General features: G+C 36.3%; 1 protein-coding gene across 3 annotated transcripts in view; it reads right to left on the bottom strand.

Annotated features, from left to right (window-relative positions):
- The window catches only part of Ttc21b (tetratricopeptide repeat domain 21B), a 55,207-nt gene that overhangs the window by 9,003 nt on the left and 26,690 nt on the right, over positions 1-19,514 (bottom strand). For all 3 annotated transcript variants that reach the window (XM_042694126.1, XM_042694128.1, XM_042694129.1), the window contains 12 exons: positions 18,571-18,728; positions 16,148-16,366; positions 14,530-14,768; positions 13,820-13,892; positions 11,946-12,056; positions 10,760-10,898; positions 7,705-7,811; positions 5,918-6,106; positions 5,086-5,196; positions 3,874-3,955; positions 2,566-2,716; positions 2,205-2,366 (listed from right to left, as the gene is read on the bottom strand). In XM_042694126.1, coding sequence (XP_042550060.1) covers positions 2,205-2,366; positions 2,566-2,716; positions 3,874-3,955; positions 5,086-5,196; positions 5,918-6,106; positions 7,705-7,811; positions 10,760-10,898; positions 11,946-12,056; positions 13,820-13,892; positions 14,530-14,768; positions 16,148-16,366; positions 18,571-18,728 — 1,741 coding nt within the window. The remainder of the gene's footprint in view (positions 1-2,204; positions 2,367-2,565; positions 2,717-3,873; positions 3,956-5,085; positions 5,197-5,917; positions 6,107-7,704; positions 7,812-10,759; positions 10,899-11,945; positions 12,057-13,819; positions 13,893-14,529; positions 14,769-16,147; positions 16,367-18,570; positions 18,729-19,514) is intronic.

Here is a 19,514-nt window from a genome sequence, read left to right as displayed (position 1 = left end):
CTTATCACACAAGTGTTTTGTCTTCCTTAGGCTTTAGGCTCTTTACCTTACCTACAGTATTCCACACTTCTCCACAGTTCCTCCCTTTGGCTTCTCTAATTCTGCTCAGCTTTGGTTCTCTTCTCTCACACAGATTATTCCTGATCTCCTTCCTCCAAATCTCTTACGCTTTAAGTTTAGTTCTCACATTTCTTTCACTATACACTTGCAAAGAGACTGTTTATGGAGATACCTGTGCAGATATCTTCCTAGTCTTTAATTCCAAAACTTAGTTCTCTTCTAAATTTTAGTTGTTGTTGTTTTCTTTTACGCTGGTCCTGAGACTTGAACTCAGGGCACTGTCCCTGAGCTCTTTTGTTCAAGACAAGTACTCTGCCACTTAAGTCACTTCAAGATTTGGTGGTTAAGTAGAGATTAAGGTTCCATCTACATTCTTGCCTGGATTGGCTTTGAACTGTAATGCCCAGATCTCAGGCTCCAGAGTAGCTAGGATTATAGATATAAACCATTGACACTAGGTTCTAAATTCTAGGTTTATTTTACTTTTTTTATTTGAAAGTATAGCCTACAAGAATTACAGAATGCTATGTAAACCTTCCTAAAAGAGCCAACACAAAAGGTCATTTTCCTACTTTCAAAATCTAATGGACTCTATAATCAAAATCTTGAAATTGTCATCTCAGTCTAATCAGACTACTTAATTTCCTACCACTCCTCCATGCATTTCTCCTCTACGGCCTATATTTCTATGAATTCCTATAGTACTTAAGACACATGTTTATCCATGCCTGTTATGTTCGAGATGAAATGGTTTCAGGTATTATCTTTCATCCTAAGTAAACTGCTTGCTTCTGAAGGCAGAAACTGCTTTTATGCTCCCTCTACATCCTTATGCACCTCCATCAAGACCACCCCAATTTTTAGGAGACAGAAGCAATAAATACAGCTTAATGGAAATATAACCAGTTCTAGATGCACTTCATCATAAAAAAAATAGTTGAGAATAGGTAGTATTCAATCCTAATATTGCTTCATACTCATCAGCCACCATATGAGACAAGATGACTGAGCTTCTTTCTTTTTTTTTTTTTATACTGTTGTAGGGAGTGAGATATTATATGCGAATATAAACAGGGATTGAAAAGGTGATGTGCAGAGGGGTTACAGTTACCTAAGTCAGATAAAGAGTACATCTATTTTTGAGCAATGTCACCCCTTACCTCAGTCTCTCCAAGTTTTTCCCTCTCAATCCCCTCCATAAGCTGTATAGTTCATTTTCAATATTGTGTCTAGTAAGGAGCTCTGCTGCATTTGTTCACCCTTTGTCCCAACATTCTGTGCCCTTTCTTACCCTCCCAAATGAACAAACAAGACAAAAGGAAATGAAAAGAAAAACAAAAACAGCAACAAAGAAGAAGGAGAAAAAAAAAAGAAGCCTTGGTCCTGACTCATTCTAAGGCTAGGACTGGGTCTAGATATGCCGCCTAAGTCTGGAGTGCTTGAGGTATTTGACCAATAATTCCTGGATTGTATTACTCACACTATTTTCATAATAATAGAAGGAAGCAATTATACAAACATTATCATTGTCTATGGATGCTTTGATAAGAAAAATGCTGAGATCAACATAATTATGACTGTTTCATCTATTTCTGTTACTATAACCAATAGAAATATTAATTTCTCATTTATTGCCAATATTTACTTTGCTCTGATATCATTAGAAAAACAATTTTATCAATAAGGATTAGCTATTACTATACTTGGTAAGTTTTCCAATTGAAAAATGTGTATATGTCAACATCCACTGTGTGTACTCATGTATGTCTGTTAATGAAAGAGGATATTATTATCAATCAATCAAGAAATTTTAATAAAATGACATATTAACTGAACAAAACAGGGCTTGACATAAAATCATTTTTTTAGCTATTACTATTTTGGGTGTGGACAATTTTTGTAACTGTTTATCTTCATAACAAGTTTATTCTCATTTAGGGAACCACCACCCCTCCCCTTCCCCCAAAAAAGCATTTCTTGCCTGTTTCAGAAAATTGCTATCTTAGTCATTTGCAGGATGATTTATTCAACTGACTTTCCATTCCTTCTTGTCTACAATTTAGTTCTCTTTTGAATTAGTGTTTCTTATCCCCCAACGGGTTTAAAAAGAAATGTGTCAAAGATAATGTATAAACATTACTCACCCCAGGTCTCCATCTAGGTTTTCAAATACTTCGCCTCCAATAGTTTCATTGTCTGGATTCAAACAGATTTCTATCATATTGTAGATGGCATTTTGGCCCCAGTCACTATCTTTCCGAGCTTTATTAAAATGTCGAAGGGCATCATTTGGTTCTCCAGTATACCTTGTGAAATATTTACAAAAAATTATGCTGATTGCTGGACGAAATTTTTAGAGCTATTTTATGAAATGCTTGGTAGGTAAAAGTAGTAAAATATTTTAAAATGTAGACTTTTCTTTTTACAAGAAACATATATTTTACATAATCTACAATGAGAGAAATAAACACCTATCATGTAAGATTTATTTGCCAATAGATTTACCAAAGATGTAGTCCATTACAGTACTGAAATCCTGGCTCCAGTTTTGCTCTGGAGTTAAATTTCTCAGCCATTGAAAAAAATCTTGGAACATCATGAAGTTTACCACATCTTCTTAAGAGATCAATCAAACGAGATAAAGTCATATAATTATCTAGAAACAAATAATACTTCAGATATGGATAGTGTTTTGTGAATCTTGCTCTAACAGCTACAATCCTACTTTATTAATGCATAATTTACTTCAAATATAAATAGAAATAAATAAAATAACTATAAATAAAAACAAAGGAGTGTCTTAGGAACCACAATTCCTGAAAGAGTAGATACCATTCTCCCAATTCTTTCTAGTTCTCTCTTAGTAATACACTAGTGACATAGACCAACTTAATACCCTTTTAAAACTATAAAAATATTGCCAAGAACAACTTAGGAATATTCAGAAGGGAAGTGGACTGCTGTTTAAATGCTGTGCAATGGGAATAGCTTAGGGATAAATGAAGCATTATGTATATTACCTTTATTTTTTATTTTTATTTTTTACAAAGGAAAGCCTCTTGTTCCCATCTCCTGGACTTATATTGTCTTTAAATGTCAATTCAGAAAAAGAGAAAAAAACAAACTAGAATCTAGAATCCAGGAGAGAAAAGACAGAAAACAATGACCTGGAGGAAACAAGGGCAAACAAGGCAAAGTTGAGTGGAGAGAACATTGATTAATGTAAAGCCCTGAGCTGACATGGCAGTGATTTTATGCTGATTAGGGAAACTAAACAAAACAATGCCGGGGATTTCAGAAAAAAAAAAAACAAACAACCCACAAAACTCTTGGTAGGTAAAGGGCGGAAGCCAATGGACACAAGGAAAAGCCAGTGGCAAATGGAATCAGACCTGGGAAGGACACGGAGTCAGGGTTCGGAAGGGGTAGATTTGGTGTCAGGGAATGAAATTCATCGCTAGTTGTTTATATTATCTCAGTCCTGTAGGTGAAGAGGCTTACAGATGAGGGTAAGGAAGATGGAAGGGGTGCTTGAGGTTTGAGGAGATAGGAGGAAGTGTGAAGAGCAACTGGAGTGAGTAAACTACAGAAATACCATAGGATTAACAGGCAACTAATCTGAGGTTTATGGTCACAATTTAAAACAAAGCACTGCATTTTTCTTTGGGCTATTTGAGCTACTCAAACCCATATGTGGACTTAGCAGAGTCAGATCCAGAAGGGCTGCTGTTTTCCCAATAAGTTACCAGTTAAAAAAGAGGATAAAAGGAACTGAATACATTTCAAAAACACATGTGGTCACTGAGTATTTACCTGGTTTGCGTTCTAAAAGCTGTTGTAAATGAAACACTGCTTGTTCATAGTCCTGTTTTCTGAACATGAGATCAGCCATCATCTACAAAGATAAACTGGGTTCTAAAAATACTGTTGCATATTTTTACAAAGCATAGGCTTCTAATCAGGATTTAGCACTATAAACATACCTATAAAAATATGAGGAGCAAAGATTTAGAAAAGCAAATCAAAGATGTAACTAAAATTGTTCTGTTCATAAAACTGAATATTTAGCAAAAAGTGTTTTAAGTAAAGGTTTTAAAAAGTTTAACAATTTGAAGAACCAGAGGCAAGGATCAGTTATATTGCTGGAGCTTAGCTGGTCTGAGGTCCTGAGTTCAAACTCTAAACTGCCAAAAGCCAAACAACAATTTGAAGGGAATTTAATATTTTATGTCTTAAGATAGGAAACATGGCTTGCCTTTAATGACAATAAGAAGTTTAAACACAGAACAAAACAAAACTTGTCTTAAATGTGAGAGGAATATAAAACAAGGAAGACCTACTGAGATTTTTCATGTGTCTTAAATGGATTATTTATATTTCTATATATTTATAATAATAACTTTTGGCCTGGGATAGGGACATATACCTATAATCTCAGCACTTAGGAGTCAAAGGTAGGAGGTTCATGTGCTCAGCATGGACTATGTAGTGAGACCTTGTCTTAGGGGAGAAGAAAAGAAAGTAGAAAAACAATACCCACATTTAGAAATATGAATGTTATACATTGTCATCCATGCATCTGAGTGAATGCTGAGAAAAGCAAAGCTCTATTTAAAATAGCCATCTTAGATTAGAATGATACGCATTTTTTTGCACTGAATTACTTAAATCAATTCAGCATATCTAGGTAAGTACTCAAATGTCTTTAGAAAATTACTGTTTTACTATATGAACTCTATTTGACCACGCCACCCTTTAGGCATAAAGAAACATGAACTTGATCCAAAGGGTGAGTAAAAGAATGAGCCCAGTTTGTTGTCATTCTTTAGGTGGAGTGCTAATGTTGTCCTTTGTTTTTGCAAAACTGATTTGGGCAAAACAAAGGACAATGAAATATGCTATTTCTTCCAAAATCAGTGGGACCATTCCTCACCATCAATATGAGTTCTATAGGGCATACACAGAAACTTCCACCTAGAAAATAAACGCAAGGTCCTTCCCAGCACATGGGTCTCTCAGACTGACCATGGTGGCAGGTTCATTATCCTGGTCATTCTGGAGGAGCTGAGAACAGTGCCGCATGGAGGCTTCAGGGTCATCTTGAGCCAGATACAGTCGGGCCAGTTCCAACATTATCTACAGAGCAAGAGGCAAGGAGAGTCAGAAGCTGGCTCCAGAATAAAAAAAAAAGTTCAGATGAGATTGAAGTTCAGCTGATGCCAAAGAAGACAGACAGGAAACCTCAGCATGCCCTAGCTCTATTTTCTCTTCTTAAAAAAAAAAAAAAAAAAAAGAGAAATAGAAAAAGAAGCTCAAGTTCTTCTTTAAGACAGGACTGAGTCCAGTCCTTTCTACCTCTTGAAATCTGTCTGCTCCTTTATAAATGAAATGTCAGACAAACACTCTCAAAGGGATACCTCTGAATGAAAAGGGATTTCTACTCATATAGCCACCACTGAAAGGGACTTGTGTGCTTATGCTTTACTAAACACATTTATTTCTATCAATTACCACACTGGGCCACTGGAGGTCATGGCTCAATGTGATCACTTTGATATCTTCAGTACTTAAAGAACATGAAACACAGAAGGGTATGATAGCTGTCTAATTAATGGAATTAAACAACCCAGATGCAGATATTTATTATGTGACTGAGAAAACTTGTAAAATCATAACTAAAATACCCATTTTACTTGTTACAAAAACAGGAGTTTTGGGGCTTGGTTTACATTACTTACACTACTATGGCTTCAAAACTTAAGGCATCGTATAAGTACTTTGAAATTTTCCTGACATAATACTGAAATCAATAACATCTGGAATAAAAAGGTGTTTGAAATTAGATACAGGTACTAACTTTATTATCTGTTTCACAATGAATCAGAGCCTCTTTGTAGAACTTAATTGCGTTTTCATAGTCTCGCTGAGCAACAGAATGCTTTGCAATCTCTGCACAAATTTCCGCTGCTAAATGTTTCTGGGCAGGAACTGCATCTGGCTGTTCCATCTGAACACGTTTCAGTATTCGTGTTTGCAATTCTCGAGCCTAGAAAACAAATAGCAATAATAAGGAATTAAAAAAGAATATGGAAACCAAACAACTTTCAATAGGTTCCACATTGTATAATTTTATAGAGGATATACGGAAGCATTACTAGCCCTTGATCTAGCAATGAAGAATCTAAAGAAAAGGTTTCATTAAGAGCTCAGACCTGCACTTGTTTGGGAATCACCCAGGATCTTTCCAATGAAAGTATTCTCAAGTTATTAAAACATTTTCTAGTTTTTAAATTAATTGATTAATTAATTAATTTCAAGGTTTGACCTTGAAGATCAGGCTGACCTCGAACTGGAAACTCTCCTGCCTTAGCCTCTGGAGGGCTGAAATTACAGATATGCTCCACCACATATGGATGTCTTTCCCCTTGTTATAAAGATATGCATTATTATCTCACTAAAATTAAATCTACATCTAGATGCTATTAATAATTGAAAGTTTAAAATATTTATAAATTAATAAAATAGTAATCATAACAATAATAAAATCAAATATGGGCAGGTCACAGGTGACAAGGATATATTCATATATTGTGGGTGGCATATGAATTAGTCTAACCTTTCAGGGATACTCTACAAAATAACACAATGCCATTAAACTTAACCAGGCAGATGAACTTAGTTGTTCTACTCTTGGGAAAAATACTATTCAGGACATTATTTGGAAGGAAAAATGAATATAGACTATTTATTGTAAGGAAGAACTTTGCTAATTGTAAAAAGTGACAAAGAAAAAATAAAACAAAAACAAAGCAATCTATATGCGTATTTTTTTTGTGTTCCTGGATTTATCTACACTCTCTCTCTCTCTCTCTCTCTCTCTCTCTGGTCAAATTCTGAAACAATGGTTGATATCCCTTTGGCAGAAAGGCCTACCTCCATCGCTGTATCTACATAGACACTCCCTGCTACCCCCATTTGGCCTTCAGGAAGTGAAAGGAGAAAGCAGAGATTAGTAGGGACCATCTCTAACAATAGTGTTGAGAGTCCTGCTCTAGAAGCCAGGCCCCAGGCAGCAGGCATTTTACAGAGACCAGATGGTCTTATGGCCCCAATGTGTTCTGCAGTAAGTTTGCAGGATAAAAAAGTAAAAATGAGAGAAAGTAGAACCAACTCTTAAACATACGCCCAAGGCAATGTCCTGAGGATAGCTGTCTTTTCATTCATCAGCATTGAAACTGATATCCCATGAGTCTTAGACTTGAGATAGCCTGTAGGTTTCTACCTGTTGTTCCAGCCTGAAATGACAAATGTCTAAAAGATAAACAATTTATTGCCTAACTTCTATTCTGAAAACCATAAAATACTAAGAAAAATTTAGAGCCTAAATACATGCAGAGAGAGAGTTTTAAGCTGAAATTCTGACACAAGCTATGTGACTTCAAGCAATATTAAAAGAAATTTCCTGAACTGTAAAACAGAATCTAAAATATCAAGCTTCCTTGTCACATTAATTAATACTATTTAGCCTGTACAATCATTTTTAGTTTGATATATTTTCTGTAATTCTTGGGAAAAATAGATTTTCTTGTTACACATATATTCCTTACTGTTCGCATCTTCTAGATCACAAGTAGGCAGGCTTACCTGCTGTAAGGAAATGACTGCTTCTCCAGGTCTTTCCATCTTACTGTAAACTTTTGCTAGAAGAACTTGTGAACGCCCATCTTCCATGAGTGCTGACAGTTCATTTACTGTGAATGAATAGTATTGAGAGAAAAATGTATTCATCTTAAATAAATATATATTTTTCTACTATTTTAAAAGGTGGTCTTTAACAATGATATTGAAAAATACTGAATAAAATTACTTATTTATATTCCAGTTAACTAACATATACCCAATTGTTAAAAAAAGATTATAGGACAAAAACTGGAAGGAAATTTGAAAAATTGGGTAATAACTAAAATGGTTTCTTGCAGGAAACATGTACAACCTGAAAGATTGGCAAAGGATTAAAGACACAAGATACATATTATGAAGAGATAATGATCTAACCTTGTTTAGAAATGCAAATTAAAATCAAGGTTTTTTTTTTTAATGATTAATACAAGACTATCAGGAAATTTTTAACCTTAGAAAGATTAATGAAGTGATATTCAATCCCAGGAACTACACAGACATACAAAGTTCTTAACTCAGTATTTTTCCAGCTTTTATCCAATTTAAATGTCCATCAACAGATGATGTTGAACACAATATAGTATTACGATATTATGAAACAGTAGAATACATCCTAAAAATAAGAGTTTTATTTGATAATAAGGAAGTTATTCAATGAAAGATTCACATTGCCATAGTATAGATATTCTATTATCCATTGAGGTAGGAAAAAAATGGCATTACTGTCATCCCGCAGTGTCCCTGGGGTACTGGTTCTAGGACTTGTGGCCAATATCAAAGTCCATGAGGTTCCAGTCCCTACAAGTCAAATCATCCCTAGCTATGTATAACAATCAATACCATGTAAAGGTGATATGAATTGTTGTTATACTCTATTGTTTAGAAAAATATGACAAGAAAAGAATGCCTGCACATGTTCAGAACAGGGGTGTCTTTTTTTTTCAAATATTTCTGATCCTTGGCTGGAGATATCAGTGCACAAAGAGCAGAGGGCACACTGCAGATGGGCTGGGCGGCTTTGGATGCATGCCGTGCAACCTATGAAAAGCAGGTTGTTTGGAAGGTGGGAGAATCACCATTTTCACTCAGTTCTGCAATCTTTAAGTTTTGACAATGAGCAAGCACTAAATTTTATTTTTAAAAAAATAATGATTGCAAAAAAACTTAACTGCACAAACTTGCAAAAAAGGCAATTTGAAAACACTTTAAAAAAAACCACCACTTGCGCCACTTTTACTTTTCATTTTTTATTTGGGGGCTCAGTTAACGTTGCCTGGGTTGATCTTGAACACTGATCCTCCTACCTCCACCTCCAAAATAGTTGGGACCATAGACAAAAAACACTATACCTGGCTTGCGTTTGAGATACAGTTTAGCTAATTCTAGCTGGACAATCTTCCTGTTTGTGTCCCTAGGATTACAGGTATGTACCACTGAGCCTGGCCTGCAAAAATGTTATGTACATTAACTTTGATCCATTATCTTCTAAAGATACAAGCAAGTGTACCTCATGGAATGAAATATAATCATATTTACTGTAATGTAATTTATAATATCAAAACAAGCAAAAACCAACTGACGGTCCAATAATGGAGAAACCTATGGAGTTATAAAACAGGATGCCAGCAAACAGAATGATATGAATGTACTACCATCCACTGACATTTGGGATATGTCTATGTATAATAGATAGAAATTACATTTATTTTTCTGTTGGTGGTGCTGGGGTTTGAACTCAGAACCCTGGAAGCTGACAGGCAGGTGCTCTCACCACTGAGCTACACCTTCAGTTATGTTGGTTATTTGAGAATGGGTCTTGACTCTTGCCCAGGTGTGTGCCTGGACTGTGTTTCTATTCTCTTCCCACTGTAGCTGGAATGACAGGAGTCACGATGATACAGCACTTCTTCCAATGAGACGGAGCCTTTCAGACTTTTCTGTCCAGACTAGCCTGGAACTGCCATCCTTCCCATCTTAACCTCCCATACAGCTAGCGTAACAGGTGCGTGTCACTAGCACCCAGCTGAACCACACATCTTTTGAAAATTATGCTCACTTTTTTTATACATACACATAGACAAATACATACAGAAAAGATATACAACTAGTCATAAATTACTTACAGGAGGTAATGTGAGAACAGATATGTGGGATGTTTGGACATACAGATGATTAAGCATTACTATTCATTCGTAGTACTTGATCTTTTTTTTTTTTGGTGCTGGTCCTGGGGTTTGAACTCAAGGTCTGATGCTGTCTCCTTAGCTTTTTTCCCCTCAAAGCTACTGCTCTACCACTTGAACCACAGCTCCACTTCAGTCTTTTCGATGGTTAATCAGGGATAAGAATCCCTTTCCTACCTGGGGCTGTCTTTGAGCCGTGATCCTCAGATCTCAGCCTCCTGAGTAGCTAGGATTTATAGACACGAGTCACTGAGCCAGTAGTTGGATTTTTAACAAGATCCTTATTTTTACTATTTTTAAAATGCAAAGATTATGAAAGTATCTAAATAGTATGGAGGCAGTTGTAATTTAGAAATAACTTATTTTATATCAGTTAAGGAGGTAGCTCTGTTCTACAACACAGTTATTTGGTTCATAAACTTGTGGCTAATGTGAGTTTTTTTTTTAAGGGGAGAGCTGTTACTGGGGTTGAATCTTAGGGCCTCATACTCTCAAGACTGTGCTCTACCACTTTAGTCATGCCTTTACTTTTGGCTGTTTATCAGTTAATCTCAAGATTTGTCTTTCCACACTGACTTCAAACTGAGATTTTCAGATCTCCACCTGCAGAATAGCTAGGATCCTAGGTGTAAGCCTGAGCCACAGGCACCTGGCTGTGGTGGGTTTTAAATACCTTTTAGTAGAGTAACATCCTGATAAAAGAAAAAATACATATAAATTTATATAACCAAGTAAACATATAAAATATTGAGCATGTCAATATATACTATAACATAAAAATAAAGCGGATAAGATTTGTCATGCACTTTCGTCAAATCTGAAAGCCTTTTTCATACCTGGTTCGTGAGAGAGAGCATGCTGAAGAACTTTCTCTGCCTTCTCGTACCATTTCAATTTTAGTAAGAGCTCAGCCAGATCATAGCAAAGGTAATTCTGTTGTCCACTTTTCAGAGCAGCTTCATAATAAGTGATTGCCTAAAGGAAATTCATTTTAGTTAGGAAAAAAGGCCATAAGAATGGCATTGCAGCACAAATACTTTATACAACAGATTTATGGCAAATCCCTAACTGAAAATAACCTGGCATGTACCTGTATTATTAGTTAAGTACAGCATCTTTCTTTCCCTTTTTGTTGGCACTGGGGTTGAATATAAGACCCAAATGTTTACTTGGCAAGCACTCTATCACTTAAATCCTGTCTCTAGCCCTTTATGCTTTAGTAACTTTTGGGATAGAGTTTTATGTGTCAAGTATGGACAGTGATTCTCCTATTTTGCACTTCTCAGTGTAGCTGACATGAGAAGTGCGCACCACAATGCCAAATTACTGCAAAGATGGGGTCTATCTTTCTGCTTAGGTTGTTTACCCAACATGATTCTCCTAACTCTACCACTTAAGTAGCTGCTGGAATTACAGGCACAAGATATCATGCGCATCAGCATGCTGTTGTTTTTTTGTTTTTCAGATTTAAATATTCCATATTAAACTTACGTATCTTACAATGGGCTAGCAAGTAGTACTTGACCACAAAAAAGGTTTTTCACAGGTTTTGTTCTAGAGACCAGTGAATCTTAGATTGTATATTCTTTGCTAGCTAGTGTATTATACATGTTTAACAACTGACAGAGGTAGATACACTAGATCATTTCAGTTAAAAGAAAACCTATGGTTTTTATTAGCAAACAAAATGACTCAAAGTACAGTTTGCCCATGTTAGTTCAGCAGCAAGGACAGTGGTCATGCTTTATCATGTAATAAAAGAGAAGGAAGAATAGAAAGTTGTGGTAACTGATTTGAATACAAAGATTTACCTGGAAGGGAAGACCAAAATAAACTCTAGGTTCCAAACAATATGAAGCAATAAAGAATGTAAGATTCCAAGAAAACTTTCCCTACAAGGACAAGTTCTTGAACATGAATTTGGGAATTTTCAATCATCCAAGATTGCTTGTTGGCAATTTCTTAAAAGCAGAGTGTGATCAGTTTGATCCAATAAACATAGCTCAAATATGAAACACTTACCTTGAAATAGTTGTGAGTTTTGACAAGAGCCTTCCCAATTTTGCTTGCCAAAGTCCCATCTTTTGGGTTCTGGTTTAATGCCTGTTCATAGGCAACTATAGCTTCTTCGGGCTAAAATTGTCAGACACAAAAAATAAGCAATAAAAATTGGATCCCATTAAGTGACACCGTTTTTATAAGTCTCCAATTCTGCCAAAGGCTATCTACAAATGCAATGCAAAACCCATCAATATCCAATCTCATTCTTTAATGAAACAGAAGCAGCAATCCAAAAGTTCATATGGAACAATAGCAAAAACAGCGAAACTAATCCTTAGCAGAAAGTACTGGAGGAAAAATAATACCAGATTTCAAAGTCTACTATAAAGCACAGTAATCAAAACTTCTTGGTACTGGCACAAGAACAGACCTGAAGACCAATGGAATAGAACCGAAGACCCAGAAATGAACCCTCAGTCCTATAGTACCTAATCTTTGATAAGGGAGCTAAAAAACAAAATGGAAGAAAGATAGTCTCTTCAGTAAATGGTGCTGGAAAAACTGGTTAAACACCTGTAGAAAACTAAAATTAGATCCTTATATATCACCCTGCACCAGAATCAACTCCAAATGGATCAAAGACCATCAGGGTGTCAAAGCAGATACCCTGAAAACATTACAGGAAGGAATAGGAGAAATCCTAGGTCTCCTTGGCACAGGCTGAAATTTTCTTAATAGAGACCCAGAAACACAACAAATCAAAAAAAGGTTGGACAAATGGGATTGCGTGAAACTTAAAGCTTCTGCATGACAAAGGACATAGCTAGAAAGATCAGTAGAAAGACTGGGAGAAAATCTTCACTAGCTATACAACAGACTAGGGCTTCATATCTAAAATATACTTAGAACTCAAAAAATTAAGTCACCCAAAAACAAATCCTTAAAGAAACAACTGCCCCATTAATAAGTGGGCTAAAGACTTAAAGAGAGACTTCTCTGAAGAGTAAATAAGAATGGCCAATAGACATATGAAGAAATGCTCAACTTCTTTGGCCATAAAAATATGTAAAACAACATTGAGATACCACCTCACCCCAGTTAGAATGACTGTAATAAAAAAAATGTAATAATGACAGATGTTGGAGGGAATGTGGCCAGAAGGGAGCCCTACTGCATTGTTGGTGGGAATGTAAACTTGTTCAACCACTCTGGAAAGCAGAATGGACATTCCTCAAAAGACTACACATAGAGCAACCCTATGACCCAGCAATCCCACTTCTGGGCTTTACCCAAAAGATCACAAACAAGGCCATACTAAAGCTAACAGCACAACTATGTTTATTGCAGCATTATTCACCATAGCTAAGATACAGAACCAACCCAGATGCCTCTCAGTAGATGAATGGATCAAGAAAATGTGGTATATATACACAATGGAATTCGATGCCTCCATCAGAAAGAAAGACATTGCCCCATTTGTTAGGAAATGGAAAGACTTGGGAAAAAATTCATACTTTATGGAACTAACCAAGAAATGTTATCCTGTGCTTTCACAAAAACTATATAACTAATAAGAACAAAATGAGAGCTTCCTGAATTGTCGTTTCGGGGAGTCTTCCTAACAGTCACTGGTTCAATGTTGTGCGTAAAGGGGATTCCTCATGCATACACCATTGCTTCTCCAACACAGACCTGTAGCTCTGCATTATTGAGTCTCCATATATAAAAAGAAAACACTTCTTATTGAAATAGCTATCTTCCTTTCACTGAGATGACTGGATCTATAAATATTGAATAAGCAGTACAAAAAAGCTATATCCTTTCAATGAAAGTTATACTAATCACAACGAGTAATTTAAAAAAAATTCTAAGTTTAATAACATCAGAAATTTTACCTCTTGAATATTCATGTATGCATCACCAAGAAGAAGAAAGGACCGAGGGCTGGGCATTCTTTCCGCAATTTCTCTGGAAAACAGATCAACTCTACTTAGTTAACTTGAACTTAGATATTTATATGATGTACATTTGCCAATACTGACATAATTCACGAATATTTTACAACGTTCTTAAAACTAAAGTATTCTCTTTAAGCATATGCTTGTGTATTTTTTTTAGAAGAGGAATAACAGTATGTTTCTGTGTGTATATGTTTGTTGTGTGTCCCAGTAACTCTTAAGAATATCATTACAAAATAACTTTTAAAGTTTCTGCTTTTCCTCTGAGGAAAAAAAATTAATCCAGAGATAAGGTTGGTGTATATTAACCTACAATTTTCTTTTGCTGCAACTAATATATCAAGTATTGAATATATCTATTTTCTAGATTGCTGTTTTTACAAATTCTTGTAAGTTATAAGAATACACATAACTCCTGCTTTTCTCTTCTGAAACAGGAAGACTGGAGATGTAGAAAGAATAGTTGAGATTAAGCCATACTTTGAAGTAAGCATAAGTATTTTCTCAATAAAGCCAAAACTTAAAGTGTCTGACAGAAAGGATCTGTAAACTATCTATGAAGAATGTAAGAGGAAGACTAAACCATAGTTGGGATTTAATTTTAGGGATAAATGTATCAAACTATCTGGGTTAAAGTAACTATTTACCGGTAACAAGTGATGTATAACATTTTCTCTTTCCTATACTTCAAATAAATATCTGCCATTTTTTCCTTGGTCTCTATGAAGTAAGGCTGCTCAGCAGTGACATTCCGAAGCATGTTCAGAGCCTGCTCAGTATCTCCTTGGGCCAGAGCTAGGTCTGCATTAGCAATAGTAACCCTCAGTTCTTCAGATGTTCCAGAAAATTCATGGATGGCATCTTGTAGAACTTTTGCTGCCTCATGCTGTTAAGATGAAATAAATATTCTTTCAGAGTAATCAACAATTTATACTAGAAAGGAGCATGCTCTAATGGAATACAATAGGTATCAAATGCAAGTACTTATGGTATTTATAAATAAGTTGATAGATTTTTAGAAACATACAGAAAATTAAAACTTAACTTGGAGACCAAAACCAGATGAGTCATTAAATACTTGTTAACTGGATAAATATTTTCACAACTAGGAAACAACAGTTGCTTCATTGCCATTGCTACTACATTTTAATAGACACACCTTACCTAACATTGTGTTAGCCCATTTAATATTCACATAACCTTCTAAGACACTCACTACTACCATGTTCTAAGTAAGCTAAGATTCAGAGTTAAAAGTTTAAGAAATCAAAGAACTAGAGCTCTAACTCAGGCAGACATGTTGGTCTTAGATAAGATCCAGCCCACAGTCATGTGTATCCACGCATGTATGTCCACACACGTAATGTCCACACTGCTCCTCATCAAGCAGCAAACCACTGCATTTCCTTACTGTCTCTGGTAAGTGCTTTTATCTTACTTCCAAATTTGTATCTCTAAAAGTCTAAATGTCATTTATTCTGAAGTTTTTATTAACTTTTTTCCAGGCACTGGTGGTTTATACCTGCAATTGTAGATACTCAGGAGGCTGAGATCTGAGGGGTATGGTGTGAAGGAAACTCAGAAGGAAGTCCATGAGACTCTTATTTCCAAATAACCACCCAAAAGCCCAAAGTAGAGCTGTGGCTTAAGTGGTAGAGCATTAGCCTTGAGTGAAGAAGTGAAGGCCTATGCCCTGAGTTCAAGCACAAGTACAAGCACACAGACATAAAATTCATATTATCTTTAGAGGTTATAGGATTTACTAACTTCAGAAGCGTTAAAATGTGAAAAAGTACATCTTAACTAGCAGTATTATTTCTAAGTATCCATCTCGCTCAGACCCTTTGATAATAATAGATTCATCCAGAGTTTCCTATGTTTTCTCAGATTAGAATTTCAGGTTGCTATTTTCTTCTTATTTCAGTAGAACTTTCATATGCATGAGAATGTATGTGTGTGTGCTGGTGGGGTTGCACACTTGTGTTATTCCTTTTAGGAACTTGTAAAGTTCTAACTGCATTAGCCTTTGACCTCTCATGGTACCAAAGTCCCCATACAGTATATTATCACCTTTCATGGTAGCCAATGTAAGCACACCGAGACTTAAATTACCCAGGAACCAAGTAACATTCAGCGACTTGCAGAAAGCACATTTTACTCTAAGAAAAGGAAAAATAAATCTTCTAAACTTTACTCCTTCGTAAAGGGAATAATTCTGGCTTTTAAACTTGCTACTGAACAAAATTCGGATTCAAGCTGATTTACCTGTTCTCCATTTAAACGGTGAACTTCCACCAACTCAAGAAAGATGGATAAACGATGGCTTCTGTCCACGTCAGTTTTCCTGGATTTTGAGGAAGTGCTCGTTCTCCTCATTCCTGGTAAATTCATTGCCATGTGCAGGGTTGTAATTGCTTCTGGTATTTCTCCCATTTTCTTTTGTGACTGAGCTTTGATCAAATGATATAAAGGATATTCTCTCACCTGCGGAAACAGTCAATAGCTATTTAAAGTGCTCACAGTATCAATACATGTTACAGTCCATCAAACATTAAAACAATATTACTGAGAATAGTCATCTATGATTGTACAAGGTCTGTTTCGGTCCTCTTAGTAACTTCCTAATCATGTATTCTGTTACATCAGATTCTACCCAGCATCCTCCTGCATAGCAAGAGGTTGATCATGAGAGAAAAGAAAACACAAAGGAAGACTACACACAAGGCTACCTATATATATACACACACACACACACACACACACACACACATATACATATATATATATGTATATACACACACATATATGTAATCTTCAGGAAAGGAATTACTTCATGTGCAACTTTTAGTACCGACAGTTCTTAGTTTTCTGGAAACTCAGGTTCTCCTTTCAACTTTTACTTTTAGAATTGAACATTTCAAGCCAGGCATGGTAGTACACACCTGCAATCCCAGCACTCAGAATGAGTGGAGCCAGCCAGGAATTCCTGGGGTTCTATGCTAGCCTGTGCTACATAGTTGAGTTACTATCATAAAACATCAAAAAGGAAGAGAAAACATTTCAGGGACTTTACCTTTTTATTCTATCCTAAACCTGTAACAATGAAGCTTCTGTATTTTGGCTATCAAGTGTTATAGAAAAAAAAACAAACAACAAAAAAAGGCAAAAGCCTTGAGGAAAGAGAATCCAAAGGGAAGGAGATGACCTGGAGTGAGGGGGACAGTGGGGGACCTCTGTGGCAGTGGCTGTCACCCTGAGCTAGCCACCTGAGCCCCTGTGAAGCTCTGCAGCAGTCTTCATGCTTGGTTCTCCTAGAGATTTTGAATCACAGGGTGGGTGTTAGAATCAGACTGACTCACTGCCAGATAGAGAGCTATTGTACCAACAAGCTGGAGATAGTTTCTGCAAAGTTTGCTTAGAACTTTTAACCTCTTGTTTACTCGATCTTCTAGTTTACCTAACAGGGTTTGAGATCTTGTGAGGCAAAGTAAAAATTTGAGGAGACATCTTTCATCACTAAATAGCTCAGGAACCACTTCAACCTAAGATTCTTCCTAATGTTTAGAGAAAATATTCACGGTATCTTGGATAGTAACACAGTGTATTTATACACTCAAACATAATGATTGCAAAAATGAAAGGCATTTACTGATGATGAATCTAAAGAGAAGTTTGAAAAAATTAAAGTTCAAAAAGAAAAGCAACAATTAATATTCTCATGCATAAAAATGTTAGGCACAATTTTCTATGGATTATTATTTCTTTTAAATGCATTCATTGCTGCCCTTAACTTACTGTAATGGTAGAGTGATATTAAGTGACTTTTATACAAAACAGGCTCAAGAGAGATCAATGGAAAACCAAGACATTGATGTCAGAACTTTTGTTGGCAAGCACATAAAGTTTGCTTATTTACTTGAGACAGTTCTTGATGAATTGCTCAGGTTGAAGTTAAACTTCAAGTGATCCTCTGTCTCAGCCTCCTCAGTTGGGACTAGATATATAGTACACACCACTGTGCCTAAATAGTTTTTTTGCAAATGTGTAAATTAAAAAATGAAACTAGAGGTACATTCATTTTTTTTCCCCAACTGCTTGTGAGTCCAAAATTCTTGCCATTACAAATGCAGTTAAAGCCAAGCAGAAGTGTGCATGTCTGTAATCCCAGCTATTCAGGTGATTAACATTGGGTCAATTGTGGTTTAAGGTCTTCCTGAGCAAAAAGTCTTCAAGACCCCCCATCTCAACCAACAAGCTGGACTAGGTGGTTCATATTCTGTGATCCCAGCTGCAAGGCGAATCACAGTCCAGGCAAAGCCTGGGCAAAAAGTACAAAATCTTATCTAAACACTAAAACAAAAAAGGGCTGAAAATATGGTTCACGTCTTAGCACATCTGCCAGCAAGCAGGATCCCGAGTTCAAACCTCAGTACTACCACTACTACCACCAACACTACCACCCTAAAAAAAAAAAAATGCCATTTATGACTGTATTTAGAGGCAGAGACAGCATATTCAAGTCCAAGGTGTAGTACATCATAAGAACTATCTTTCAGAATCAAACATACAACAGAAAAAAAAAAGTATTAATTAACAATACATTATCGGCGCATATATAAAATAGCTAAATGGGTAAACATTCACTAAAGGTTTAAAGAAGGTGATAAGTCTTAGTTTGGTATGCTTACATCAAAATTATAGCTCAGACACAGTTCGAGAGACTGAAAACATAACTTGAATTTTTCTTGAGACAAATAAACCTGAGCCATCAGGAGATGGGCATCTGCATAGGAGGGGTTGTGCTCCAGGCAGTGCTGCAGGTTGTTGTATGCAGCTTCAATATCCCCTGAAAGAAAGAACAACCCATTATATTTCAGATGATGATGACGGGGAGACCTGACAGAAGGACAGTGTTTGGTTACAGATAGAAGAGTGTTTTAACTTCAAGTCTTCTATTTATAAGGGCTGTAGTTTCAATCCTACCTGAATGAGTCAGTTTCCTCCTGTAAGTCAAGCCTGTACTTGATCATGATGAGTAAGTCAGTAAGGGCAGGAGAGCATGGCAGCTGGGGATCAATGTTAGCCACAGGCTTTTAAGTTCACCTGGATGTTCCTTGTCAAAAATCCTAGCTACTCAGGAGGCTGAGATCTAAAGATTGCAGTTTGAGGCCAGCCTGAGCATGAAAATCTGTAAACTGTTCTCTCCGATTAACTACCAAAAAAGCTGGTGGTGGGGCCATGGCTTATGTGGTAAAGCATCAGCCTTGAGCAAAAATGCTCTGGGACAGTGCCTTGAGCCTACCAGGACTGGTACATACACACAAAGTTTTATTAGCTGGGCTGAGTGGTATATGTGTATAATCCCCAGTACTCGGGAGACTGAAGTAAGAAAATCAGAATGTGTAGGCCAACTGGGACTACTTGGTGAAACCCTGGTCTAATCAAAGGAAGCAAGTAAACAATGCTTTATCTAATCTTTCATTCAAGTAAAGCTTTAAAAAAAATATTTGTGGGGCTGGGAAGGTGGCTCAGTGGTAGAGCGCTTGCCTTGCATGCATGAGGCCTTGGGTTTGATTCCTCAGCACTACATAAGCAAAAAGAAAAAAGCTGGAAGTGGCGCTGTGGCTCAAGT

The sequence above is a fragment of the Dipodomys spectabilis genome, unplaced genomic scaffold (assembly GCF_019054845.1).
Source record: "Dipodomys spectabilis isolate Male_0828 unplaced genomic scaffold, ASM1905484v1 ptg000174l, whole genome shotgun sequence".
Taxonomy (NCBI): Eukaryota; Metazoa; Chordata; class Mammalia; order Rodentia; family Heteromyidae; genus Dipodomys; species Dipodomys spectabilis.
This window is presented reverse-complemented; position numbering and strand designations above follow the sequence as displayed.